The 27,575-nt window shown below is 54.6% G+C and overlaps 9 protein-coding genes across 9 annotated transcripts; 5 read left to right on the plus strand and 4 right to left on the minus strand.

Annotated features, from left to right (window-relative positions):
* Positions 1 to 404: 404 nt before the first annotated feature.
* Positions 405 to 1,995, plus strand: Triagg1_4516 (uncharacterized protein; the record flags this gene model as incomplete). Its single annotated transcript, XM_062898928.1, has 3 exons — positions 405 to 569; positions 627 to 827; positions 892 to 1,995. 3 exons carry the CDS (start codon positions 405 to 407, stop codon positions 1,993 to 1,995), a joined length of 1,470 nt encoding a protein of 489 aa, XP_062756533.1.
* Positions 1,996 to 2,588: 593 nt separating this feature from the next.
* Triagg1_4517 (uncharacterized protein) lies at positions 2,589 to 3,507 on the minus strand (the record flags this gene model as incomplete). The annotated part of the gene is made up of 2 exons (XM_062898929.1): positions 2,589 to 3,168; positions 3,242 to 3,507. The coding sequence occupies 2 exons, from the start codon at positions 3,505 to 3,507 to the stop codon at positions 2,589 to 2,591; spliced, it is 846 nt and encodes a 281-aa protein (XP_062756534.1).
* Positions 3,508 to 6,076: 2,569 nt separating this feature from the next.
* Triagg1_4518 (uncharacterized protein) lies at positions 6,077 to 7,402 on the plus strand (the record flags this gene model as incomplete). Its single annotated transcript, XM_062898930.1, has 1 exon — positions 6,077 to 7,402. One exon carries the CDS (start codon positions 6,077 to 6,079, stop codon positions 7,400 to 7,402), a length of 1,326 nt encoding a protein of 441 aa, XP_062756535.1.
* Positions 7,403 to 8,983: 1,581 nt separating this feature from the next.
* Positions 8,984 to 11,548, plus strand: Triagg1_4519 (uncharacterized protein; the record flags this gene model as incomplete). Its single annotated transcript, XM_062898932.1, has 1 exon — positions 8,984 to 11,548. One exon carries the CDS (start codon positions 8,984 to 8,986, stop codon positions 11,546 to 11,548), a length of 2,565 nt encoding a protein of 854 aa, XP_062756536.1.
* A 1,757-nt stretch (positions 11,549 to 13,305) lies between these two features.
* On the minus strand, positions 13,306 to 14,030 carry Triagg1_4520 (uncharacterized protein; the record flags this gene model as incomplete). The annotated part of the gene is made up of 2 exons (XM_062898933.1): positions 13,306 to 13,403; positions 13,523 to 14,030. The coding sequence occupies 2 exons, from the start codon at positions 14,028 to 14,030 to the stop codon at positions 13,306 to 13,308; spliced, it is 606 nt and encodes a 201-aa protein (XP_062756537.1).
* Positions 14,031 to 14,252: 222 nt separating this feature from the next.
* On the plus strand, positions 14,253 to 16,469 carry Triagg1_4521 (uncharacterized protein; the record flags this gene model as incomplete). Its single annotated transcript, XM_062898934.1, has 1 exon — positions 14,253 to 16,469. One exon carries the CDS (start codon positions 14,253 to 14,255, stop codon positions 16,467 to 16,469), a length of 2,217 nt encoding a protein of 738 aa, XP_062756538.1.
* A 1,511-nt stretch (positions 16,470 to 17,980) lies between these two features.
* On the minus strand, positions 17,981 to 19,783 carry Triagg1_4522 (uncharacterized protein; the record flags this gene model as incomplete). The annotated part of the gene is made up of 1 exon (XM_062898935.1): positions 17,981 to 19,783. The coding sequence occupies one exon, from the start codon at positions 19,781 to 19,783 to the stop codon at positions 17,981 to 17,983; it is 1,803 nt and encodes a 600-aa protein (XP_062756539.1).
* Positions 19,784 to 23,170: 3,387 nt separating this feature from the next.
* Positions 23,171 to 25,035, minus strand: Triagg1_4523 (uncharacterized protein; the record flags this gene model as incomplete). Its single annotated transcript, XM_062898936.1, has 3 exons — positions 23,171 to 24,035; positions 24,616 to 24,888; positions 24,953 to 25,035. 3 exons carry the CDS (start codon positions 25,033 to 25,035, stop codon positions 23,171 to 23,173), a joined length of 1,221 nt encoding a protein of 406 aa, XP_062756540.1.
* Positions 25,036 to 25,432: 397 nt separating this feature from the next.
* Positions 25,433 to 26,013, plus strand: Triagg1_4524 (uncharacterized protein; the record flags this gene model as incomplete). Its single annotated transcript, XM_062898937.1, has 2 exons — positions 25,433 to 25,475; positions 25,616 to 26,013. The coding sequence occupies 2 exons, from the start codon at positions 25,433 to 25,435 to the stop codon at positions 26,011 to 26,013; spliced, it is 441 nt and encodes a 146-aa protein (XP_062756541.1).
* Between the last annotated feature and the right edge of the window lie 1,562 nt (positions 26,014 to 27,575).

The following is a 27,575-nucleotide window of genomic DNA, read 5'->3' on the forward strand; positions in this document are numbered from 1 at the left end:
GTAAATGTCTCTAGCAATCAACATGATATAGTCCAAGTTTGGGTGCTGGAGGACCGGTTACATACCCACGGCTAAATCCCGGACTTGACGTTATCACCTCGATGCCTCCCCCACTATCGCGCCGCAGCTTCGTGACATACAGCGACCTCGTTTGCCCACCTCCAGAGCTGCATCCAACATTCTCTTCAATCTCAAAACTCCGTTCATTGCACATCAGGCCCAGACACCTCAGAGTTCGACGTCTTGTCTGTTTAATCTCCGGGCTTCCTCCGAGCATGACGAGCACCAAACGAGCGACAGTCAGAACCTAGGACGCCCCAAGTTCACAGCAGCCCAGCTCTGCTATTCCTCCCAGCTCCCTCTACCTCGATTCGGCTTCACCGAGTCCGTGAAGCTCATCAACCATGGACGGATACAAGCACCTCTTTCTAGACTTTTCTCCATCTCCCACATCATACCCGTCAACCAAGGCTTACGACGCCGCCGCCAAGAGCTATGCGGCGTCCGTGACAAAGCTCTCCAGCGACGTACAGACTGCGATCCAATTCAATCCGATCGAGGCTCTCCAGGTAGGCAGCACTCTTGAAGGCATTTGTCTTAGCCTACGATGCTGATACTTTACCCAGCTGCTCGATCCCTCTACCAACTCTATTGGATTCCTCTCGATAATCGATACCCTCCTCCGCGGCTCCGTTCCAGAGTCTACGCCTCGCTCGCTGCTACTAGATGAGGCCGTCCGATTCTTATTAGAGTTTGATCCGATACAGATACGATATGTTGGATCACTGTTTCGTTCATTGCTGGAAGATCTCGGCAGCTTCTTTTCAGTAAGAGTGCACCTCCAGCGCTGGAGCATCTAGCTCTCTCCCCAGCAGTTGCTAACAGAAACAGCCACTGGTTGCAGTAGACCTCCTTGCAAATGCAATTCTTCGAATCGACCCTAGCGGATCGGTATTTACATCAACACACTTGACCATGGTGAAGCTAGCCTACGACACCAACTGTATCGAGCCCGCTCTCAAGGTTCTTGATGCGGACATCCTCTTCTACCCGCGAAATACACATCCTGCGCGCCCCGAGAATGCAAAGAACTTGTACGATCCCGAAGTCGAGCCTTATGTATACATAGCCTCGGCCAGTCTTACGGATGCCATCAAGAGCACTTCCATCCTCGAATATCACCTCCTCCAAGCCATGGCGTACATATCGAGAAAGGACTGGCTCAAAGCACAGGTAGCATTAGAGCGAGTGATTGGGCATCCGGTCAAGGATAAGGGGGTGAGCAAAATTATGTTGGATGGGTACAAGAAGTGGCTACTGGTCGGGCTGCTTCGAGAGGGGAGGCCCCCCAGTTTCCCATCCTACATCACCAACGCAACAAAGGGGACATACAACGGGCTAAGCGAGGCCTATAACAATATCGCGACGCTATTCACGACGGATGGCGCGTCAGCTCTCAAGGAAGAATTTGAGAAGGGGCGATCGACTTGGGAAGAGGATTCAAACCTGACCCTCCTTGAAGAGGCGATTGTCTCGTATCAAAAGTGGCAGGTTATCAACCTCCGCCGGATATACCACCAAATCTCCATGTCCCAAATTCGACAGACCACCTTGAGCGCTCAGACAGCCGAGACTCTCAAGGATGACGACGAGGTTCTACTGCTAGTCAGCGATATGATCGAATCTGGCATGCTCAAGGGCCAGCTACAAGTCGGGCCTACGGCTGGCGAGAGCTATGTGACCTTTCATGAGGAGCATGACTTGATGACCGAGGCGGACTTTGCATCCGAGGTGGCCCGCAGCCATAGCAGCATTGAGACCCTGACGAAACAGTACCGAGTGACGAACGAGCGGCTGAGCTCCACGAAGGACTACGCGCGACACCTGGTTCGCGAACAGAAGCGAATGGAGAAGGACATTGCAGACGCGGGTGTCGGCTTCGATACCCATATAGAGGACGAAGATCTGATGACGGGCGTGTTGGGGGGTGTGTAGATTTATCTTTATTTTGCCTTTGAGCCATCGTCACAAACGTGAGAAGGGAGTAGATGGGCGCTTCCATGGACATGCGAACTTTTCTTTTTATAGGAGAATGCGAGATGACGACCAAAATCAGAGACCCGCGGTGGAAACAAGAAGCTACAACATGAATAGAACATTTCAAGGCATTCCATCTCAGTCATCACGCATATTACAAATGCTACATGCACCCGTGTACGATAGAGGGTAATATATGACATTATTTCTCCCAGTCTTGTTTCTTCGACCGGCGATCACTTCTCTGATTGATCTGTATCTTGGTAAGTCCGTTTACCTCTATCCCTTGAGACCGTTCCACTCCTGCATAATATCCATCGATAACATGTGGTGCGCGGTACATTTATAAAACAAGATGCGTCCCTAAACCCGTATCGCGCGGTGCATTCACGATGCAAAACCAGTTGCGCGCTGCAAAACCAACCGTGAAATCCCTGGAGTGATTAACCATTTCCTGCCGTGATCCCATTCCGACTGTTTGAAAAGCAAAACGAAAGCAAAACAACCACAGCTCATAACTCGACATGACTTTTCTGGCCTGTACTAATTCTTCATGACATGCGACTTCTGCGACGGACAAAGTTGGGTAGTGAATACCTGGCGCCGCTCTCTTCCTTCATGCCCGACCCGGTTGGCGAGGCCGGTCCTGAGTTGAACCCCTTGTTCTTGTTCGGCGCGCAGCAGCATCCCATGGCCGCGTGCAGCAAGAAGGCGAAATCCGCCAGCAACGCCGCTATCCACATGAAGGCAAACATCTTGCCGCCGATATCACACTGGATGTTCAGCTGGTCCTGGGCCGTCAGAGCAATCTTGGCGGCCACGCTAATGACGGTGGCTATGACGGCCGCCACGGTGAGGACAATGCCGGCCACGGCACCAATGAGGGAGGTGCAGAGGCTGAACCAGCGGGACTTGAGGACCAATGGCGTGAGGAGGAGAAGGACGAAGTTGAGGACGATGCCGGACATGAAGAAGGCGTACATGACCTGGGATCCGATGCGGAGGAGGGTGAGGATGGTGGTGACTTCGGACGGCAGAGCGATTCGGGCGCCGGCGAGGAGTTCGCCCACGAGGACCGAGACGGGATCGAACCAGAAGAAGGATTTGGGCGGGGAGCAGAAGGTTACGCCTCTGGGAGCATCAAGGTCAGTATGATTTCTCCATGGATCATGATGATGAAATTGGCGTTGGAGACGGCACTTACTCATCGTTGTAGCCCTCGCAGTAACTCCACACGCCGACCTGGTAAAAGTCATGGAGACCGAGGCTCCGGGCCACGGAATTGAGCAGGTTTGAGTTTTCGACGGAAATGGGGATGATGTGGGAGACGTCGAGCTTGAAGAAGTAGATGTCGTCGAGGATGTCGTTCTTGTAGGTGTTGCCAATGAGGACGAGGATGAGAAAGGGAATCGTGACGAAGTAGCAGATGCCAGCAAGGATAGCCGTGTATGTCCGTACATTGGCAGCCATGGTTGTGAATGCGAATTCTGAATCCAAACAGCGGGATTGTTTTGAAGGGAGAATGGAATGGATGAGGAGGATGGAGAGAGGCTGCCTCTAGGGCAGGGGGGAGAAAGATGGCGGAAGAGGGTTTAGGAAAGAAGCCGGAAACGGAAACAGAAACAGAGAGAGTGAAAAGGAAACGACAGAAAGAAACAAATGAATAATAAGAAAGAAAAAACAAGAAACGAAATGAAAATGACAAACCAAAGAAACGAAAGAGAGACAAAAAGGGAAAAAGAAAAAAAGAAAAAAGATCAGATGGCTCAGAATTGGGAACGGCGCCCAAAACATTCAATGCCGTGCAAAAGTCATGCATGGCATCGGATCCAGAGGTATGGAGTACCAGGGACCACACCGGAATGCGAGGGGCACTGCGGGTACCGGTACCAGGGCCGAGGCGACGCAAACCTGTGGCCGCTGGTTTGTGCAACCGGACCCTCGTCCCCCCTGGCGCATCGGTTCCGCTGGCACTTCCAATGGCACTTTTACAGGGGGCTGCAGCTCACCCGATCCACCCACGAGGCGCTGTTCCTAGCGGCTAGCTGCCCCCACGAGGCCCTGGAGCGGTGCGGACGACTGGGCGAGAGATTGACAGACATGAAAGAGGGGACAGGGATGGAGACCCCCTTGAGAGTTGTCTTGGAGATGAGTTGGCGGATGAGTTGTGAAGCATGCGGATACGTGTATCTGTACGAGGGGCCCACGGTTGTCCATTGATTTCACGGAGGTTGGGGTGCTACCTGTATTACATGGAGACTCACTAACACCAGTGCCTTGGTGTTTGTACGAGTATAACCTCAACTGCACTCGTACAGATACGGCGAGCCATATCCAGGCCGTGTTATGGACACCACCCGGCAGATCGGAGCGAGAGTGCCGAAAGAAGGGTGCAGAGTCCCCGCCAAGTCTCTGTCTCTGCTTCGCCTCATGACGAGGAACATGCACGTCCAATGCAGCCAGAATCATGCATCATGCACCCGACATGCCGTCAGAAACTCTCTTTTGGCAGCGTGCCCAGAAGAAACATCAAGATGTTGCATTTTGTGCTCAACCCTCACTTGAGAGAAAAAAAAACATTGTGAATTCAAACATCCGTGTGATGAGATCATACGGCGAGCCCATGCCCACAAATCGATAGACGCCTGACCCACGGGTTAGCCCGCGAAATGAAGAGGCTTTGGCGCTTCTGCCTCTCCCTGGGGACACAACATGCGGATCGGCATTTAGAACTTTGACGCACGGGCAAGGAAGAGCAAGATACATGGACAAAAAAAAAAGAAAAGATTATGCTGCGAGATACGGAGCTGCGGGCTTGGCCCAATCTGAGGTTTTGTCGCCTCCTTCGCTTCGCTTTTTCCTTGGCCCGGGATAAAAACCCTCTTGGGTGTCTTGGGGCTGAGACATGTGAACAAGGGTCCGGGGGGCCCAAGGAGGGACCGAACGGGCAGTGCCTGACCTCAACCCCCCCGTCCAATTGTTACAGGAAGCGCCAGGGAAAACAAGCCGCCCGCATTGTAATTGGTAATGACAGCCTCTGGAATCAGAGGCCGAGAGCGCTTTGCATCCAGAGCTCGATGGGTTGCCATTGGCGGTTGGGTGACATTACTTGTATCAGATGCGCGCCGCCTGGGCGACATGATTTGTTTCCAGGCGATCAACCCAGGATCCATACGCAGATCTCCGGCAAAAGCTTCAGCTTGTAAAAAAAAAAAAAAAAACTTGCCGTGCGTGGTGTCCCTTTCTGGCTCTTTTTTTTACAGGACAGGACGAAAAAGGAGCTCGCCAAAAGAAGCGTGGAGATCGAAACAAGAAGCGAAAAGGTGGAAACGCTGGGGGAGTTCATATCTTGGTTTCACGGCCCATCAACTCCACCACCTTTTGTTTCGTTTTCTTTCTTTTTTTTCTTCTCTTCTCTCTCCCCATCTCCTCCTCTCTCTCTCTTCTCTTCTTCTTCTTCTTCTTCTTCCCATTCCCCTCGATTATCCCGGGCTATTCTGACCTCGACTTTCTAAACTTGTCTTGCGGCCTGTCTCTCGAATACGAAGCAACATCCCCGACTTGGTTGGCTAGGTTGTGCTATTCCGCGTCCGAGTGGAGAGTGGCTGTGACACGCACATTTGGGGGCTGTATCGACTCGACTTATCTTGCTCACCTTCAATTTGATGACGACGACGAGCTCCAAAAGTGGATGAGCTTCTGAGCTGTCCGCCGATCGCCGCTTTTTTTTTTCTCCTTCACTCTGCACGCGAGTACGAGCCCGAAGCTGTCATTGCCCCCGTGGCGGAAGCGCCCCCTCGGCACGGCTTCCGGTCCTCGCAGCCGGTGATTCCATACCGCCGCGCATCCGTTGTCGGACATCGGAAATATCCCTTTTCTTTGCTTATTCGTCGACATCATTGTTCGAGACTGAATCTTTTGATCTTGTTGATAAGATAACGTGTCGAGTTTGGGCTGTGCAGCTTGGGAGAGGTCGGATAAGGGCAGGCTTGAGGACTTACGCAGGCTCGACTTTCAACACCAAACTCATTGTCACAGGATGAGAGTCCCCTACGCCGCCCTCGGCGCACTGGCGCTGCTGTTGCAGACCGCCGGTGCGCAAAAGGTGTCGTACTCGGACACGTCAGGGCTTTCCTTTTACCAGGGCACCAAGACGCAGCGTGTGGGCGGCGACCCCGTCCCCACGGGCGCCTACACGACATATCGCTCCAAGATCACCCTCACCGGCGCGGCCAGCTCCAGAACCACCCACTCCGGGTCCAGCTCCGGGTCCAGCTCCGGGTCCGTCACCGTCAGCTTCCCGACCGGCTCGCTCACCACGGCGGGCAATCTCACGGCGACGGCCTCGGGGCCTCCGGAGCCGACAAACACGCAGCCCTGCAACAACCACGTCGAGCTGTGCACGCGCAAGTTCAGCAACGTCACGCAGGTCGGCTGCCACAACTCGCCCTTTGTGCGGCCGGGCAACTCCGGGTCGAACCAGGAGCTGGACGTCAAGACGCAGCTGGACGACGGCGTGCGTTTCCTGCAGGCCCAGATGCAGTTCCCGGCCAACAGCTCGGTGCCGCACTTTTGCCACACGACGTGCGATCTCCTCGACGCCGGGCCCATCACCGACTGGCTGAGCGAGGTGGCGGAATGGGTCGACGCCCACCCGTACGACGTCGTCACCGTGCTGCTGGAGAACGGCAACTACTCGGACCCGTCCATCTACGTGCCCTACATCGAGCAGACGGGCATCCTCAAGTACACCTTTGTGCCCACCGTCTTCCCCATGAGCCTGGACGACTGGCCCACGCTGGAGAACATGATCATCCACGGCAACCGCGTCGTCATGTTCCTCGACTACAAGGCCAACCAGACGGCCTACCCGTGGCTGATGGACGAGTTCTCGCAGATGTGGGAGACGCCCTTTGACCCCGTGGACCGCACCTTTCCCTGCACCGTCCAGCGCCCCCCGGACCTGTCCACCGAGGCGGCCGAGGACCGGCTCTACCTGATGAACCACAACCTCAACGCCGAGTTCAACGTCTTCAGCCTCGAGCTGCTGGTGCCGGCCGTCTCGCTGCTCAACGAGACCAACGCGGCCGAGGGTTACGGCAGCGTGGGCCTGGCCGCCAACAACTGCCGCGCCGCCTGGGGCCGCGCGCCCAACGTCCTCAACGTCGACTATTACAACTACGGCACGCCGGCAGGGTCCGTGTTCGAGGCGGCCGCGAGACTCAACAACGTCACGTACAACAACACGTGCTGCGGCAAGGTGCAGGCGAGCGGTGCTTCGGCTCTTGTTGGCGGCTCAAGAGGTGTGGTTTTGAGCTGGGCCGGCGTCGTGTCTTTGGTTGCGTCAGCATTGTTGATGTTGTAAATTCATCAATCAACCTACCCTTTTTTTCGCCTCCGTTTTTTTATCTCATCTATTTTCTATTTTTTTTTTTTTTTTTTTTTGGCATGTTGCATGAAACAGCTTCATTTCCTTTTATATGTTTTGTTTATATATCTCGGAATCGCGCCGACATTTGGTTCGGGGGGAGGGACATTGGCGCGGCATTTGAATTGGGAGTTCTCGGCAATGGGAAGAAAGAAGATTACGGACCACGGACTTGTCACTTGTTATGGAAACTCGAATCCTAGAACACATTTTAGCTCAGCAAAGGGTTTGTGTTTTTTTGCCGCACATTAATAGAATAAGACGGGAGTTGCGGATCGTTGACATCCGTCTCCTCTCCGACAGATGGCTGAATCAGCGATTCTATTTGAAAAGCGCTTACGTGAACCGAGTTATATATAAAGAACGCTGGCGTTTTTTTGCCTCTTGCACGTACTTTACTCATACTGACTGGACAATCATCCCCCATTGTCGCAGCAGGCACTATAATCTCACCGTTTTGCGATCCGCGCGTACATGCAAAGGCAAACAAAGTACATGTATGCAGAACGGGAAGCCGGTTTGCCGCCCCCCCTTGGAATGCCTCCGCCCCAAGGGGACAAGGAGGCCGCCGTGAGGCTCAAATCAAATCACAGTGCAGAGAGAGAGAGAGAGAGAGTGTGTGTGTGTGGTCTGTCGGGTGCTCGCTGCATCCTGTAGTGGCCATCAGAGAATGCCGACCACCGCTTAAGCAAGGCCAATCACAGGCCACACACACGCCGCACCGCGCCAGGGGGGGGCCTGCAGCAGGCTATTACGAGTACTAGTTTGGAGAGGTTTTGGAGCCATCAGGCGCAATAGACGCTCTCCCGAGGCGAAGTCGTTTTTCTTGGGGGCGGGCCAAGTGGGATCGTGCAGGAGAGCTGAGCTCGTTGCCGTCCTGCTGCTAACCGGGTTACGAGTAGTCCGGGAACAGATGACCAGCAAACGGCAAACGCAACGCAACGCAACCACGCAGCCCTATTACAGGGGGGTTTCTGCTAGTATTGATTAGTTAGTGGTTTCTGTGAGTTTTATTCATCCTTTTGGCTGTGTTTGTTCGATCCCAGCTCGATTCCCCACCCTTGCCCAGTTGACAACTTCCGTGACTTTGTTTGGCGATGGCGGACTTTGATGATCCTCCATACGCCGACCTACTAAGCTGCCCATTCGTACCTCTGTACTCTTCTCTTCCACACTTTCTTTTTTTCTCTTCTCTTCTCTCGTTCCTCTTCTTTCTTCCCTTTCGCTCTCCGTTGCAATATTGATAGAGTCCCCAATCTCCTTCCGACGCTTCCAATCGTTTATCGCTGCAACCCACCCCCCAGCCAACAGCCCCAGCCAGCAGCTGCAGCCTCCTTTCCAGGTTTTCTTCCGTAGCTGCAAGCACAAGCACCACAGCAACACCAATTGCCGTCGTTCACCGTCTTGGCCAAACAAACACACAAAAAAGCAAACGCCACAGCTCTCTTCGGTGACCTTCTCCAGCTCTCACTTGTCACCTCCCATCAACCCCGTTGACCATGACTCTATCGCAACGCCATGGCTTATAATAACCGTCAAGGCCGAGAGCCCTTCAGAGACCCGTGGGCGGGGCCTTCTCCAGACCAGCATCTTGCGCATAAAGTGTCCGGCCTCTCAGACGCCGGCGAAAACAGCCCGTACGGCCACGACGATGCCTCTCATCCGCTGCGGGGCCGTGAATCCATAGTGTCGCTGGAGTCGGAATATGACCGTCGAAGCTCCGTGCCGTCGACCATGTACGGAGACTTGCCTCGGAGCTATTCGCCAGCGTCTTCGTGGTCTGGTTCGTTTTCCTACTCTGGTGCCGGCGGTGGTGGTGGTGGGGGATACGCTCCGACACGGGGCCTGTCCAGGGGGAACCGGCAACCCAGCTACTCTTCGGTGCAGCAGACCGTTCCCGAGAGCATCAGAGAGGAGGAACCGTATGATTTGTCTCTGCTCAAGTCTGCGGCGCCCATCGGTATGTCGAAATCGCGGGGTGGTTATGAGGCCATACACGAGCAAGACGAGGAGTACGACGCCATACCGGCATTCGATTTCACGGCAACACTCGGGCCGCTTGGCTCGCACGACCACGCCTTCATCAAGAAACTGCAAGAGGAGGAGGCGAGGGGGAATCTGACCGGAGGCTTGGGCCAGGGTTTCCACGCCGACTCTCGGGTACACAGCGGCCAACTCTTCTCCGCGGCGCCGGCGGTCCAGCGCAGCCTTTCGCGATCATTCTCACGGCGGAACCAGGGCAAGCCGTTGAATCGTGCCGAGACGCTGCGTCATATGGGCCAGGACGAGGCCAACCGCCGCGGCGAGGTCATCGAGGTCATCATGGAAGAGCCGGTGGGGGCCGATTTGAGCAACATTGAGGGGCACAACATCACCATGCGACAGTCGACGTACGCAGGCTCAATCAAGGAGAAGGCGACACAGACTTTCTATCCACAGCCCAACTGGAAGCCCTTCTCCATGCGATGGCCATATCTCATCTCCTTGGTCCTCATCTCGGCGGGCCTGGCCGCCATGCAGGAGGTCTTGTTCCAAATGTATAAGAATGGTGGCATGGTCAAGTTCACATCCCCTGATCAGGTGAAGCCGGGTATCTTCTTCGTCATCAAGTTTATGCCCACGCTGCTGGCCGTCATCTTCGGAGTCCTGTGGCAGTTTACCGACTTTGAGGTGCGGCGCCTGGAAGCCTTCTATCAGCTTTCCAAGGAGGACGGCGCCGTGGCCTCGGACTCCATCAACATTGACTACGCGACCAGCTTCAACTTTTTCCGTCCGTTTCGGGCTCTGAGGAAGGGCCACTTTGCCGTGGCCGTGTCGTCCATCGCGACCATCTTGGCCGTGTCGCTGGTGCCGACGTTTGCTGCCGCTGCCGTCGTGCTCAGCCCATCCCGATCCGACCGAATGGCCAACCCCGATGGATACAAGACGCTCAGCTTCACCTCTGTTTGGTCACGGCTCTTGACGTCTACCCTCGGCGTGATTGCCGTGCTGGGCTGCGTCCTGCTCTATCTCTTGCAGTCGCGCAGGTCCGGTCTCATATCCGATGTCCGAGGAATTGCTGGTCTCGCATCCATGGCCGTGGTGAGCCACATTCTCATGGACTTCAAGGACATGGACACGGCTTCTCACGGCGACATCCACAACCGCCTCAAGTACAACCGCTACGTGCTCCGCAACTCGTCCCTCGCGCCCGATGATTCGTACGTGACTTCCAAGGAGAAGGAACAGTCCAATGACCACGACCTCCCTACAAACCCTCATCCCGTCATGCTTCGCTCGGTGGGCATCATCTCCATGATTGTCGGGCTCTGCCTCTTTACGGGCTTTATCCCCGTCTTCCTGTTCACGCCCGCCACCATCGTCTCGGACAAGGCGCCCTGGGTCATTACCGTGCTCGTTGTTCTCTTGAAGATGGCGTGGGGCGGCATGGAGACGGCAGTTCGCATGATGGAGCCCTACTATATCCTCTCCAAGCGGCACGCGCCGGCCAAGGCGCTGCTCCTGGATTACACGGCGCTCCCGTTTGGCTACATGCCGATGCGCGCGCTCGTAAACGGCCACTTGCTCGTGTTTTTCGTCGGCTTTGGCAGTGTCATGGCCGAGTTCCTGACCGTTCTCGTGGCTGGCCTGGCAACGGTTGACGGACACGACTTTTTGCTAGTCTACAATGACGGGAACAAGACGTGGGAAATCAACTCTGGGACGGAGACGGTCAAGTCCTTTTACGTATCCGTCGCCGCGTCGCTCTTTATCCTGCTCTACATGATTGCCGTGGCCTTTGTCGTCTTCTTCCGCCGGCGCCACGCCTTTTTACCGCGGCAGCCCAACACCATCGCCTCGGTGCTGGCGTACATCCACCAGAGCAAGATGCTCTACGACTTTGTCGGCACGGAAAAGTTCACCGCGACGCAGGTGCGGCAGAAGCTTGGCGAGTACAAGACGTACGGCCTGGGGTGGTTCGCCGGGCGGGATGGGCAGAAGCACTGCGGCGTGGATCAGGAGGAGCTGATTAGCAATTACAAGCACGGCATCAGCCTTAAGCAGGGGACTCAGCCGTGGAATATGCAGTGGGATGTCCTTTAAGCTACATTTGGATTTTTTTGGTTTCTTTTTTCTGTTGAATCGTTTTTGGGCGGCTTGGCCTTTTGTGTAGATAGATTTGGATGCATTTACGTGGGATCAGGCAGGGCACTGTGTATGGCAAATACGAAGCAATCGAGCGTCTGTTTTAAGAATTGAGCATTGTTTTTTTTTTCTCTCTCGGTATATTACCAGTGTCTAACTTCCAAATCATATGGGATATATTTGTTCTTAGGTAAGTCCCTGGTTATCATTTTGATGTTGGTGTAGGGTACATGTAGACAGTTGATGAATATGGCATCATACTGAGATGGAAGCAATCAATGGCAAGCTACTAACCTATATTTTCGCTAATATTTACTACCCGACCATATCTACATTTCTCCATTGACTGCTATTATATCTATGTTTCTCTAGTAACTGCTATAACATTTGTATTTCTCACTGCTATTATAGTCATATAGCACAATTTAGGTGCTGGCCGAATATTAGGCATTTGCCTATAAAAGGACCACTTGATGAGCTGGTGGGTTCTCATATTACTCAACGTACAGACTTATTCATCTGCGGCCTCACTTTGTCTGCCCTCCGCTTGCCCGCTTGCCTATTGTTTGCTTCACGGGCATTGGAATTGCTCCCAATCATTTCCACCTACGTCGCCCCATTTCAGGTGCATGTGACGCCATGATCAGCGATTTGCGGAGAAGGGATCATTGTTTGCTCGCAAGGGGGGGAACGTGCTTCAGTGGGCGAGATGGGAAACCGAACGAGGCTGAGCAGCTGGAAAGAAAGACAGCAGAGATGACAAGTTCGGTTCTCATTCCGTATACTCGTACATTAGTACTTACACAATGGAGATTTGGGGGCGCCTAGGTAGTTTCATTATTGACTTTTTTTGCTGCGCCACGGCGAGCGATGAGGCTGCCAAGGCAATGAATTCGAAGGGAGCAGCAGCATGTGATGGACATTTGAACGCGAGCGAAAATAGATGGGCTGGGCAGCTGGAGAAAGGGGATTCATTTGCGTGCTATAATGTGTTTTTCATCGTTCCGGGTTTGAGGTACAACAGGGGCCACGCATTCCGGCGCTTTTTGACTGGAATGAAGAGCCCGCCTGGGGGAGAGCGCATGCATCGAGGTGGTTGCGCTACGGGATTGCGTGTGTCAGATGGCTGTTGTGAAGGGACGGGACGTGACTAGCTTTATCGGTAGTGCCAGAGGAGCATCAGATGGGCTTGACTTGAATCTTTTGGGGGATCCTGGCCGGTTGATACGAGTTAATACGATGGAAAGCAACCAAGGCAATGTGGTGATGGACAGCCAAACAGGGAATTTGGAACAGCATCCATCTTACCCGGATAGGCAACACCACGAAAAAGGGTACATACATCACAGCGCAGAAGCATTCAAGGGATCTGCCCACCGCCGATGACGTTTGTTCTACAGCATCCCGGATCCAAGTTTTCTCGTAAAAAAAAAAAAAAAAATGCAAGCGACTCGCGAGCAACCAACGGATTCGTTCTTTGCCCTACCCGGGCGGATTCCACGGGGTCCATCGACCAGTGATCAGTGGGGAGGGGGAACCCGAGATGCGCCGGGTCGGTACCTTGGATGGCGTGGAGAGGCTGGGCCAAGGGCATGTACCCCGCATGCCCGACACGAGTAACGCCGCGAAGCTCCATCCAACTGGTATGGGTCCTTTCAATGGCTTCGATTTGCCCGTTTGGGGCCTGGCTAATACTCGTAAGGGAGTGAGTGATTCTATTCTGGGCTCGACTCGACCCATCCCGCGCGCGCGGATGCTCCGTGCAGGATGCAGTAGTTCAGAACCTGTAGCAGCAGCAGTAGCAGTCTCTCAACTGTCAAGTATTATAGGCAAAATTCCAGCAGTCGAGCTCTCTCTCTTTGTCTCCAGCTCCCTTGAAGCTCTGCAAAAAAAGGCTGGAGGGCTGCTCACGGTGGCTGGTTCTACTCGTACCATCCCCAACTCGAGCCCTGTAAAGCCCGAAGCTCGTAATGCCCACAGGCCCTGATTGGCGCCCCGCTCCCTGGAGCCGTCCACTGTAAACGCTGCGATCTGTCTCCAGGAAAAGCGGGAAACGGCACAAGATCAAGCGAGCCAAAAGCCTCTTTGCATGTTCCCTCTTCTCTCCTGCAACAACTCGCTCGCTGCCCCAGGACCATCCATTCGCTTTGGTTTCCCTCAATCGCCCGCTGTCCGTTGGCCATTCCGGTGGTAGTCGGCGACTGTTCGCTACGTTTCTTCTTTCTTCTTCTTCTTTGTTCTCGTTCCTGGCCCTCGTCTCGGAAGCGACCAGGGCAGGAAATCTCTCTCGCTCCGCAGATCTGCCCATTTCGTCATCGACCCGTGCACGCATCACGAAACCGCGCCCTTCAGCATCTCGTTTCTCGTGGTCGCAAGAAATCGCCGACTCGCCGAAAGCGCTGCTTCCGGGGCGCTCAAGTGTCGTCGCGCTCAAGCTCATATTTGCCGACGGAAGCGACAGAGCAGGAAAACACGCTCACCGGCATTCTTACGGCTGACCTCGTATTCCGTCCGCTCCATCCAGTTTTCCCCTCGTCATCAACTTTGCAGGACGAACCCGAATAGCCCTTGATTCATCAGCGACCCGCGGATATCATCGTCGCTTGCATTTCGGGTAGACAGAAGGAACGAAAAAAGAAGGCGGCATCAATCATTATCAACTATGCGGTCGTTCTTTAGAGCGCCGCTGGCCTTGCTGGCCATGACGGCTTCACTGCTGGCGCCGGCCGACGCGGAAAAGATGCTCTTGTCCAACTCGCTCAACCTCTGCCAGCAGGATTCGACTCTACAGGCCAGTCTGTTCAATGTCGTCTACACGCCCGCCAACAACTCGGCTAGCATCAACATGGTGGCCACCTCTTCGGTCCAGGGCAAAGTTTCGTTCGACATTGAGGCGTCTGCGTACGGCTACACTTTTCTCAGGCAGACTGTTGACCCTTGCGACATTGGCCTGCGAGGTCTCTGCCCCATGGTGTCTGGCAAAATCGCCTTTGGCTTTAATTTGCCCGTCAGCGCATCCGCCTCTTCTCAAATCCCCGGCATCGCCTACCAGATTCCCGACTTGGATGCCACCGTCAAGGTTCGCGTCAACCTGACAACCACTGGCGAGAGTGTTGCGTGTGTCGAGGCCGACATTTCCAATGGAAAAACCGTCAACCTCGTTGGTGTTAAGTGGGCCACTGCTGTTATCGCCGGCCTGGCCCTCGTCTCATCCGCCATCATCAACGGTCTGGGTCATTCCAACACCGCCGCCCACGTTGCTGCCAATTCTCTCTCGCTATTCGGATACTTCCAGGCCCAGGCCATCATTGGTCTCACTGGTATCCGCCTCCCGCCTATCGTGCAAGCCTGGACCCAAGATTTCCAATGGTCCATGGGCATCATCCGTGTGGGCTTTATGCAGACCATCTTCACCTGGTACCAGCGCGCCACTGGCGGTACGCCTTCCACCATCTTCGACTCTCTCACTACCGTCTCTGTTCAGCTGGAAAAGCGAGGCCTTCAGGTCGCACAGGCCGGTCTCGGCGTCCTCAAGCGCGGCGCCGCCATCATGCCCAAGCCTGCCGTCCAGCTTCTGAAGCGCGGCAACGTCATGACTGGTTCCGGAAGCTATGTCGTCTTTGGCATCCAGCGTGTCGCTTTCAAGGCCGGTATCGAGAGCACCAACCTGTTCATGACTGGCCTCGTCTTCTTCTGGATCTTCGCCCTCATCATCGCTGGCGCTGTTGCTGTTTTCAAGGGCTTCCTCGAGATTCTCGCTCAGCGAGGCATCATGAAGAACGACCGGTTCATTGACTTCCGAAACGGATGGATCACTGTCCTCAAGGGTGTCCTCTTCCGCGTCTGTCTGATTGGCTTCCCCCAGATGACTATCCTTTGTCTGTGGGAGTTCACTCAGCGTGACTCGGCCGCCGAAGTTATCCTCGCCGTCTTCTTCTTCTTCGGCCCGCTCTTCACCCTCGCCTGGGGCGCCAGCAAGGTTATCCGCATTGCCCGCCGCTCAATCTCCATGCACCGCAATCCCGCGTACATTTTGTTCTCGGACCCGCAGGCTCTCAACAAGTGGGGATTTCTTTACGTCCAGTTCCGCGCCTCAGCTTACTACTTCATCATCCCGATTCTCTTTTACACGCTCATCAAGTCCATGTTTATTGCGCTGGCTCAGCGCAGCGGTGTCACCCAAGCCATCGCCCTCATCATCATCGAGGTCGGCTTCCTTATCGCAGCCTCCGTTCTTCGTCCTTGGATGGATAAGAGCACTAATTCCTTCAACATTGCCATCGGTGTTATTAATTTCCTCAACGCCATCTTCCTCTTCATCTTCACCAATGTGTTGGATACCCCCTTGATCGTCATCGGCGTCGTCGGCGTCGTCCTCTTCATCTTGAACGCCGCCTTCTCCTTGATCTTGCTCTTCATGGTCATTTTCTCCACCGCATTCTCTCTGATCCGCAAGAACCCGGATGCGCGATACCAGTTCATGTCTGACGACCGCGCTTCCTTCATGAAGTCGCAGTCGCAGCTCAACGCAACCACCGAGCTTGACGCTCTGGCTGCCACAGCTCGAGGTGACAAGGCTGGCTACAAGGGCGGTTTTGATCTGGATGACAACGAGTCCATGTCCTCTGGCGACGTTCGAAAGCACAACGAGGCTTCTGGCTCTTACAGCGTCTCTGCTACAAACTCCCAAAACTCGTTCTATCCTAACGGTCAGGGCCAGGCCGCTGCCATTCCTCTTTACCCTGCTCAGCGAGGCCCGAGCCCTCTGCGAGAGAGCACGCCGAATCCGATCGCCTCCGCCGTCTCCCTGTCACAGCAAAGGACGGTAAACACGGCCAGTCCAGCAAGCGGACATCGGTCGCAACACAACGCTAGGTAAGCAACGTTGCAATTTTTTTTCACGCAGAAACCCCCCGACTTGGCTAACGAACAATTCTTCTCTCCAGCCCCTGGCAACGTGGTGCAGGTTATGACCACTAGATGTGCTCTTCGACGTAGCAGGGGGTCCTATGTGGTACCCGCAGGTTCTTGATTCAGTGGTAACTCCATGTTACGAGCAGGAGGCAACTGATGCCACCAAGAACCCGGGAGACATGATGGCGTTTGTAGGGATGTATTTGGCGTTGAGGTACAATGACTGCTTTTTTTTTCATCTTACGTTCGATCCGCTTTGGTCCTGCTCCTTTGTATATACGCCGATCATTTATAAGGGGCTAGGACGCAGAGGTTAGGGGTTTATCATTTCATCATTTACGTGAACACAGAGTAGGCCAATGGTCTAATGGGCATTTGGGAAGACTCATTCCTCGTGCTGTAGGATAATGTTACAAGAATAAAGGTCAAATTCGATATGATGCCATGAGAAGAAATGGTTCCACACGTCCACAAACAGTCGGAATTACGTTTTCATATGGCATTTTTATTCTTAAGAAATAATAGACAGGGCTAAAGCGACAATTCCTTCGACAAGGAGGGAATACTCTAGATCCGACGTTGTACTTGTGGTATCACGATTCCTTTGCCATTTCTCCGCCACCCTCTCTTTTCTTTTTCTAGTCTCCGTTTAATCCCATGTAAAGCTATTTTTTTAGAATCGCTTGAATCTCCATAGTTGCAATAACTGCCTAGCTAGAAAAAGTAGCGATAGTAGTAGACACCAGAACAAAGCATCGATAATAGCAGAAAGCAGTAGACAGTAGCAGATATCTCAAAGTTTGGGCATCTACTACCTATCCACTACCCAGTACACAGTTGAGTGAGACAAAGAAAGTGAGCTTCCGTTTGCATCCTGTTGCGACGCATGAATCTCACTGTCGATCGGGTGTTGGTCAAAGTCAAGCGAAAGAGAGGGGGGAGACGTCAAACAAAGGATCCTTTTTCCGGCCTTGTTTATTCCAGCTATCGCTAATAACAAAGGATTTCTTTTTTTTTTCAAAACATATGAGAATAAAGAGGGTGTGGAGACGAGAAAAAAAAACAAAGGGAAATGTATGGCCCTGCAAAAAAAAAAAAAAAGAATGTGTTGTCTACACTTTATAGGCAGCACTTTTAATTAAAAAAAAAAAGTATTAGTGGAGTAAATAAGATGGAATAGAATGAAGAGAAATAAAGGAAATGATGGTGAAGAAAAAGAGTGTTTGAGAGAGGAGTGGTGGTATCGTGTGTTTGTGTATGAGATGAACTTGACCCGCCTCATCCCAGGAGATCCCCTTCTTTTAGAACCGGACAGATAGAAACAGCCCGTACAAGTTACCCAAAAAAAAAAAAAAAACGTTGGAAACCACACAAAAGAATGAAGGAATAAAGCAAACTTATGAAACCAGTAAAAGCAGAGCAGAAAAGAAAGAAGAGATGAAGAAAAGAAAAAGACGAGGAAATATGGTACATGTATTAAAACACAAAGCCCTCTTGTATCAACTTATCCACGTCCCCTCCCGCCGCGGCCACGGCCTTCATCGCCGCCTCGCTCAGCCTCCGCCTCTTCTCCTGGGCCTCCTTCTCCCTCCGGGCCTTGGTCTTGGAGCTCCCGCTGGGCGCCACGCCCGTCATCAGGATGCTGCCGTCGTTGGGCGTGAAGTTGACGAAGCCGATGCCGTCGCCCGAGAGGCTGATGCCGCCCCCTCCCGCGCCGGCGTCTCGCGACCTGCGCTTGCGGACGCCCCCCGGCGTGTTGGGCGCAGACCCGGGGCCTCGGCCGGAGGCGCTGCGGACGGAGGAGATGGACCCCGTGGAGCTGTGGCGGGACTGGTTGCGCATCTGGGCGTGCGCCGGCGTGGGCGAGGCCGAGGGCCCGCGGACCTTGCGCATGGGCGACGACGACAGGTTGCGATGCCGGGCTCCAGACGACGGGGCTCGCGGAGGCCGGCTGCAGCGGTCGGTCGGGATGGGCGGCGGCGGCGGCAGATACGTCTGCGTGGTGAGCCCAATGTCGTTGACGGCGGCAGGCTGCGGGCCCCGAGGCTGGGGCATGTGAATCATGAGGCCGGCGCCCCCCGTGTCCGGTATCGGGGCGTATTCGTACGGCAGCTCCCCGTGCTGCGAGTGCATCGCCTGGTTCATGCTGGCGTTGATGTTGAGATCCCACCAGGTAGGGTCCTGACCGGCTGCGTAGTCGGCGCTGCCCCACGGCTCCGGTGCCGAGGCCGCCATCATTTGCTGCTGCCAGCCGTGTTGCGAGGCTTGCGAGGCGGTATCGATGGTGGCGGCGGAACCTATCATGTTTGAGGCCGCCTGATACAGATGCTGCTCGCTCTTGATGCGGCGGTTGGAAGAGTGAATGGGTGCAGGGTCCATGCCGCCGTGGTTGTAGTACTGCATGCTGGGAGAGTGGTATGCCCGCGACGGCTCAGCGAAAGGGTCATCGCAGAAGCCGTGTATGAAGCTCGAGGCGCCGTGGTCATAGGACGTGGGCGAGGGGCTCTCGTGAGAGACGCTGCTCACGCTGCTCTGCGCCGCTATGCTATGCATCCGCGCGGCTCGAGACTTGATGGCCATGGGAGGATGGTCTAGTGTAGGAGAGGCTGACCTCTCTATCGGAGGCTGTTGGTGCTGTTGTTGCTGTTGCTGTTGTTGCAGCTGCTTTCTGCTCCGTCTCCCAAGAGTGGTGGTTGCCTTGCGGAAGGTAGAAGACAGGGCATCAACCAGCTTCTTTGGTCTCCTGAGAGAAGTGTTGGGCGGCGTGGGAGACGGCGGGTGCGAGACGGAGGAATGGTTCTTCTGCGGGGAGTAGAGGGAGATGTTTTCAAGGCGCTGGAGCTCAGTCTCCGACATGGACTTGCGACTGAGATGGTTGATGGGACGAGATCCGCCGGTAGCCGGATCGGCAGCTACTCCTACTCCGAAAGCAAGCTCTTGGGAGTCGAGGCCATGGCTCGCCGCGGACGTAGACGGCCCAAGGCGAGAGGTGGTGGTGGAAAAGAAGTCGAATTCGTCTGCCGACGAGACGACCGAAGAGGCAGTGCCTGTCGCCGCCTGATTCATGAAGAACGAATCCGGTACGGCCCCTATCGTCGAGTTGCCGCCCCTGCCATCGTCGACGGGCGTCCTGGCAACACTCTCCCCGTCAAAGTCTACAAACTGCCCGAATAGATCGCTCGATGCATCAGACGGCAGCCCGTCTGTCCCCTGCCAGTACATGCTGGCTTCCCTATCGACGGTGGGCTCGACCCGGAACTGCGCCGTCCAAAAAGCCATTGAATGGTGATCGTGGTGGCAACAGTCTCGGATTCGGGAGTGGCGGGTTGATTATCAGTATCAGTGGACGGATGCGGCTAGTATCCAGATTCGTTCATCACAATGATGGGAGGCTTGATATAGGCGGAGTGAAACCAAAACGTTTGTATGGGGGGGGAGCCGTTTGGTGTTTGGCCGGATTCGATCACACAAGAGGGCGAAAAGCTTAACTGCAAGAGTGAGTGAGTGAGTGAGTGAGTGAGTGAGTGAGCAAGAGAAGTGAATGAGTGGAGTTTGCGTCTCGATGGTAGAGAGAAGCAGACGTTGGAAGAGAGAGGATTGGTGAGAGAGAGAGAGAGAGGAGAGAGGGAAAAGAGGAGGTGTGTGTCGGTGCATCGCATTCTCAAGCACGGAGCGCAATCAGATTCATTAACTAAACAGCCCATCTACATTCAACAGCGATGCCGCAAACCAAACCCAAACCCAAGCAACTCTCCGGAAAGATACCACAGCAACCATAGCTCTTCGTTCCTCGCCGAGTTTTCCCCATACGGAAGAGGAATGCACGGGGCCGTGGCGACGCATTCCATTGCCTTGCCCCAGCTCTGTTGCCACAATTAAGACGGACGAGCCCAGCCTCATCATGTGCTCATCTCGCTAGTAGGAGTAGCTGATGGTCCACCGCCGAGATCGATGCTAAGCTGGCAAAGACTTACTAGTATGGAGCGAGGAAAGCATCGAGACAAAGAGAGAGACATATGTCGCCGCGATCTGGCGGTCGAAACCACCATGCACCATGTGTGGGGTGTACCTTGCATGAGATGTGCCTGGACATATGACCACATGGTAGTAGCAACGGGCTCGCTCGGATCGGCCAGTGCACCAGAACCTCGAACATGCATATCGAGAAATGAAAGTCGTACACAAGATGAAACGAAGGCAAGGCACCGCGCGGATAAGATGATGGCACTGGCCACCCTGCATGGCGGCCGCTGTGAGGCACAGCATCCAAGTTTCCCTTGCCCGCCGCTCTGTGCCGACTTGGCTCTGCAGTCTGGCGCACTTGCAGCCAGCCAGCTTCTGTTGAATGGTCTTTGCAATGGAGAGCCAACCTGAATCCTTTCTCCCTGCCGCCTCGACGCAGCTGTAGGCTCCAGCTCCGGCAAATATAGCAAGGCCACGCCCGCGACTCTGGTGCGTAATGTTTCAGCAACGAATGTCATTGCCAAGTCAACAGCCGCCCTACAGGGAGAAACCCATCCTGCAACCATGAGGCTGAGCGGGGCCAGGCAGCTGCTTCCGAGTTTGCGCACAAAGGGCGATGGACCCTTAGACAGGCAGGGGGAATGTCTCTCAAGACAAGAGAAGTCATTCTTCCTTCGTTCCGCGGCGTCGATCTCTCGGCATGTACGAGTGCGGAGCAGTCATTCAGAACCCCCCTTTCAAAGCCCGGAAGCTTGCCGGTCCATTTGATAGATACCAGTACCCTCCGGTATTGGTAGCCCGCCTCGCAAGGATCACTCAATCCTCGCAAAGTAGGGCAGACGGACCATCAAAGAGATGGGAAGGGAGGGGGAAAGGGAAAAGAAGAGGAAGAAAGAAGCCCGCGGCGAAGAAACGTCATCGGCACGTGGTGGAGGAGAAAACAAGGTAGTTTCTCAAGCGAAAGAAACAACCATCTCATGTCTGTGCTCTAGAGTTACACGATCCGTGAACCGGCCGCCATCTCGAATCCAACGGCCGTTGTTGTCCTACCCCCAATTGAGTGCCCGCCAAAAGGGCCAAGTGACAGCGGCCACAGGGTTGTTGGGTCCGTTCTCCTTGGTGCCTCTGATTGGACAAAAGTGACCGGGTGGGTTGAGCAGCAGCAAGCAAACTGCGCTGTCATAAAAGGGAAACAAGAGGTGAAGACGCTCAAAGTTAGTTGGACGTTGATGTAATCAAGTTGGCTTCGGCTAAGGGAGTTTGTGGCAAATCAACGGCAAAGCGTACGCGCTCACCGCCTTGCACTTGAGGTTAACAAGGACAGGGTGCCAAACGGTGCCGCTGAGCTGTCAGAACTTACAGCAGAGGCGCCCAGCGGTGTCCGTCCGGCGCCCAATCAGCGGCTGTACCAGAACAACAGAGGCGCCAACAACCAGTGCTAGCTGGAGAGGGATGGAGCAGGTACCTGTCCCGAGTCCAAGCTGGCGGTATCGCATCAGCCGGTCAGATGGACGGAGACACTTGCGATCCAACCGCGTCGGGGCGGCCGATTTCAGCGCCGGGGGGGGGGAATGGGGGAGGCATGATTTCTGGCCTGTATTCTGGCCTGGCTGCACCTTGGTGGAAACGCAGGTGGGCAAATAGACGCTGGCACCACGTGGACCGAGGAATAACCTGTCCATGTATGTACGAGGACGGAGGCGGGCAGAGCGGGGGGGGGGGGGGGAGGGGGAGAGAGGGGAGACGCAGAGAGAGAGAGAGAGAGAGAGAGAGAGAGAGAGAGAGAGAGAGAGCAGAGCAGAGAGAGAGAGAGCAGAGCAGAGAGACCGGAAATCACAATACAGGCGGATGGCATTAGAAAGCAGCCATCAGAATCAGAACCACATGTGGAGGGAGCAATACGAATGGTTGACACCATGTGAACGAGCATGTGCTTTGTACGAGCGTGTATTCCGCAGTAGCAGCCAGTACCTATTATATACATTCAACTACCTCAACTCCGCATTCGAGATTGACTACTACCTGTACTACTCGTACGAGCAGGTGCTGTAACCCAAACGCAAGCATCAATCCTGTCCCGCGTGGGGGATTCATGGCACACGCGCCGGCCAGTCAGGCCACGTCCCATCCAACACATTGTTCCCAGTCCCAAAAAGCATCCCAGCCTGCATATCCGGAAAAACGCCGTGCCCAGTCCCTTTACCAAGATGCACCTGGATGGATCCTCCCATGTTACGCCATCTTCATCCCCGCCTGCACGAGACGAGTCAGTCCCGAGTACTTGTTCGATACCCTGGTCGACAGTCGCTCGTGAGTGCCCCCCCTCCTGTTGTTGCTGGAGGCGTACCGCAAAGAGGGCGCCGATGCTCTGCATGCTTGGAAGAAGAATCAGACAAGAGAAATAAGAAAATCAAAAACAAAAGAGATGTAAATAAAACGCCGTTGTATATAGCACGTGTCAAAACGTTGACATCTTTCTTTTTTTGTAACCCGCTAAAATGTAGAGTAAAAACAACAATTTGAGAAGCGAAGAGCTGGCTTGTGCCAGAAATCCCGTGTAGTAAATGCAATATGTGATGCCCAAAAACGCCGCATAATGTTCGTGTCTAAGTCGTTGTCTGTGATGGAGAGAGGCAAGAGGATAAGATAAGGTGGAGAAATAACAGACGAGCTGCTTGTGGGTGCGCGTGCCTTGCCTCGTTATCAAGATGCATCCGCTGCGGGCGCCCGTGATTGACTCAGCTCACGGGTCGTGTCCCTCGACGTCCGGAGTCTGTGCTCCTTCTTCTTGTGCGTCCGCTTCCGCATGCGAGGGACATTTCGTACAAGCTTTGGACAGCGCATGGCCGCCTCGGCAGACGTGGCGAAGCTGAGGACGCCTTGGTTTCTCAGGGCTCCCGTAAGCCCGCTCGAGGGCTTCTCGCCCAACCAGGGGAATTCTTCAGGTCCTTCATCGTAGCCCTCGTCGGCCTCTATGTCGTCTTCCGCCAGCTCGGTAGGGTCGATTTCAATGGCCTGGACCGAAGATGAGCCTGTGGACGGAGGAGAAGGAATGGACTCGGTTTGCGTATTGGCTTGCATCCTGGCAAGGACTCTGGCGGCAACGTCCGGGTCAATCTTGGTCTCGGGTGCAACGGGGGCAATATAAGGAAGAGCCGAGTATCGTCTTGACGGACGCATCTTCTGAGTACACGGCAGCGCGGGCAGCGAAGAGTCGGTGCCAAGGGTTTCGTCATGGTCAAGATCCATGCTGTCAACCAGGAGCGGCTGTGATTGTGGAACGAGAGGTGGCTGATGGGTGCGGGATTGGTTTTGCTGCAAGAGGGTCTGTCGGCTCATGCGGCGAGAAAGCAGCTCCATGAGAAGGCTGTTTTGGCTTTGTTGGCGCTCCCGGACCCTGGGTCTAGGCATCGAGGCAAGATCCGAGGCTGGATCGGCAGCGACAATGGGCAAAGCGCCGGACATGGCTGGTGTCTGGGGCGGCATCACCTCGTTGGTGTTGGAGGCGCTGTTTGGTGAGGTACGCTCAGGCTCCATGGTGGTGTCGTCGTCGTCGTCGTCGTCCCGTCTTGGTGAGGGGTCACCTCATAACAGAGCATTCGCAGGCGAGATGTTTAGTCCAGGATTACTGGTTCGCAATAGCTGTCGATGGCTGTTGGGTGAATGATTTATCCCTTTGTCCCCGCCGGTTGAGATGTCGTCCAGGTAAGATGTGGTGGTAGTGGTGGTACGGTGCAGAAGGCGATTTCCCTCCCTTGTTGCGATAGAGTGTGGTGTATGTATTCGTCCAAGAGATTACTACTGGCAGTGGCGATGTCGAGGAGGCGGCAGTGAGTATCAATACAAACAAGACTTGAAGACTGACTACGAGCACATGTAATGTATATGTATGGGACGGGATGGTTTAGGGTGGAAGCAGGAAAGGGCCAGAGATTGGGGGCGGCTAAGCTTGATGTATGTTGCGGGCTGGAGGGAACATTGCACTGCACTGACATTTGATGACCAGTAGCAAATTGAAAGTGTGAGCCCCGAGCTAATGGTGGCCCGGCGAAAGGCTAAAAACTCCAGGTCTTTGGTCTGGTACCGGGCCGGGGCACAGTCAGCAGCAAAGACACCTGGAACTCTACTGTACGAGGACTCGTACATACAGGCCCTGGCCTGGACTGTACAGTAGGGGCGCCCGTCGAAGCACCCACTTGCCGAGACACGGTGCGCCATGGATGCAATTCATCACGGCGCTGGTAGCGACAAGGCCAGGGATGGCTGAAGCTGGGATGCGTGGCGGGACCAGTTCAATGGGCTCCAGTCCCGACCCCCCGGCCAGACCAGCCAGAGAGGGGGGAGGCAGGCATGGGAGGCATGGGAGGCATGGGAGGGAGGGAGACGGTCCCGAAAGATGGGAGCAGCAATTGATGACCACACTACGGAGTACGGAGCACAGTACAGTATACAGGCATGTGTCTGGTGGGATCATGGCATCCATACAGTATTACTGGAGCCCAGCCCAGCCCAGGTGATGAACCGAGGCGGCCGTCCGTAGCGCTGGGAACATGATGGTAGCCAGACATTGATTGATCGCTAGACCACAAGCGCCTTAGCCTACGCTCCTGGGCTTCGGCCTCAGATGGTGCCAGCGATCCGCTAATAGGGCAGTTCCGGCTGGACGAGTTGAGTAACGCCGCCCAGCGATGGCGTCGGGTTGCCTGCTTTAACTCTTCAGCCGGTCGACGATGGAAACGAAGCAAGTGGGCCTGGGCTTCCGTAGCACTTGGGCCTAACATTGATGGAGAGATCATTACCGTCCCAAGGGAAACGAGCCCCGCACGCCCCCAAGCCATCAACGGGAAGACTGGAACCTGAACTGAACATGTCAAGTGGAACTTTTGAAGACATTGAACATTTGATGACATTGGAGAGAAAGCCACATGCCTCGGGGCTTGTTCACTCGTACAGTATGGACATCAAATGTACAGCACAGCACGGCACGGCACGGCACTGTGGGCTGCAAGTAAGCTGCAAGTCCAAAAAGAGAACATGGAACTGAACATCCATCACTACGGAGTGCTGTAATTGATCCGTAGAGTCACACCCAGAACGCTGGAGCTACCTAGGTATCAATCCAACCTGACTGACCCTTAATTCCTGCAGCGAGCGACGTGCAAGGACATGGAATCCGGCCGCGGACGCTTCGTGCACATCCGGGCAAGGCCTCGGACCCGCCAGACGGTGTGCCAGGCCCCCTAAAGAGGCCGAGCATGCGAGCCCACAGCATGGAGGTGCACGTCCAAGCAATTGATGAGAACATGTACCTGTACGGGCCCGGGTTCCAAATGCCTGCGAGCGCTGTATGTATGGAGCAGGCTGTGCCCGTACCTGGAACATCAGCTGCTGCTTTGCGCCTCCATGCATCACCGAAAAAAGCTCAATCCTTACGAGTACTCGTACCGCCTCTCATTCTCATCCCTTTGTCCGGGAGCGACCTCGAGTCACTTGCGAGCGCAAATCTTGGAGTGATGACCTCAATGCCATTTCATCGATCCATGTAATATTTGAATATCCATGGCATGTCTGTACCCATCGTGTCTGCCTTTTCTTCTCTTCTCATTCTTTTAGTGCGTGTTGAATGCATGGAGCTTGATGCACGTCAAGCCATGTGCACAGGTGCTAGTGAACGGCTGGTGCAATCTCTGCACTAAAAACAGCGCCTCACCTTGGTGTGCCTCGATAGCCTCCAGTCCAGTCCAGCTCTGGAAGGATACGGACCCGACACGCACAAACTCCGATCCAGCCCATCTTCAGCAGCGCTTCCATCATCAATGTCCGCAATCCTCCTACCGTCGTACTAACTACTACTATGACTACTACTGTAGTACGAGTACTGCCGCAGACAGTTGACGTCCAACTGATTAGCGCATCCAGGCTTGTTCGGTCGCACTTCCATTTTCCCTCGATTCATCGCCTCTCCGCCAAGTGGGTGCCTCTCCCGTCACCCTGTCTGCCTACGTACGTTTCCCTTCTTCTCCTCTGCAGTACGAGTACACATGGCGACCCTGCCAAAGACGGACTGCATCGTCACATACGGCATCTTCATCTCCATCGTGCTCCTAGTAATGCACTAGACGGACCCCATGGCATTACCAGTATACTCGTACTGACATCGACGGCCTCTCCAGTGCTCCCGTGCTCGCATTCGCCACTCATCCCGACGGCTTGGATCCCTTAAAGCTTCTGCACCATCTGTCAATTCCAACAAGCCGCCAAGATGTCGAAATCTATCCGCTAGTCTGTCCGCCCATGCTCCATATCTTTCCTTTTTCTCTCCCCAGAGCCTACGCTACAGCTAGGATCGGTCACAAAAGATTGGAGCTTGCTGGGATAGCCCGGTGTGCCAGGCTGCCGCGCCCTCTCCTCTGTTCTTCACCTTGTGACGCTGGCTGGTAATAATCCCTACAAGGATTCTATCCCAGCGGACTGGCTCGGCCTCATTGCGAACTGGACCTTTGATTGGTCAAGTTACGAGGTTGCCAGGATCTGGCTCGGCACCCGTTTCCCATCATGGCTTACTCTCGACGAGCGCCTTGAAATCATAGGCTTGCTCGTAAAACCGTCCTGGACTTATAATACTCCGTACATGGGCAAGTGCTGTAGTATCAACAGACGCTCGAGCCAGCTACTAACCCCCAATAGCAGACTTGTCCCTTCTCACCCTCGATTTCATCGATGATCAAACAAATGCTACAAGTTCGGGGGGGCAATGCCACGTTATTTTTGCTTGTTGCCGAAGCGCGAGAAGCTCATCTCGCCCATGCCTAGACGGTACTAGATGCCTGCGCTCAGATCGAGCTTGAGACGCAGAGCCCCCTACCAGCTAATGACGTTCAGCGTAAAGAGCATGCAGCGCGGAGCGTGGATGGCCACATGGACGGAAGCTTGCGCGGATTCGTTCCGCTGTCCATCCTTTGCTTGTTGATTGGCACACCGGATGTCCAAAGACAACGTTGGAACTGGAAGCATCTAGCATGGATGTACCGAGTACGAATAGTGGGAAAGGCCGCCTCCATGTGTCTACAGTAGTCACGGACGATTGAGCATTGTTTGCCTCTTTCTT

This window comes from Trichoderma aggressivum (assembly GCF_033847375.1).
Source record: "Trichoderma aggressivum f. europaeum strain CBS 100526 chromosome Unknown scaffold_014, whole genome shotgun sequence".
NCBI lineage: Eukaryota > Fungi > Ascomycota > Sordariomycetes > Hypocreales > Hypocreaceae > Trichoderma > Trichoderma aggressivum.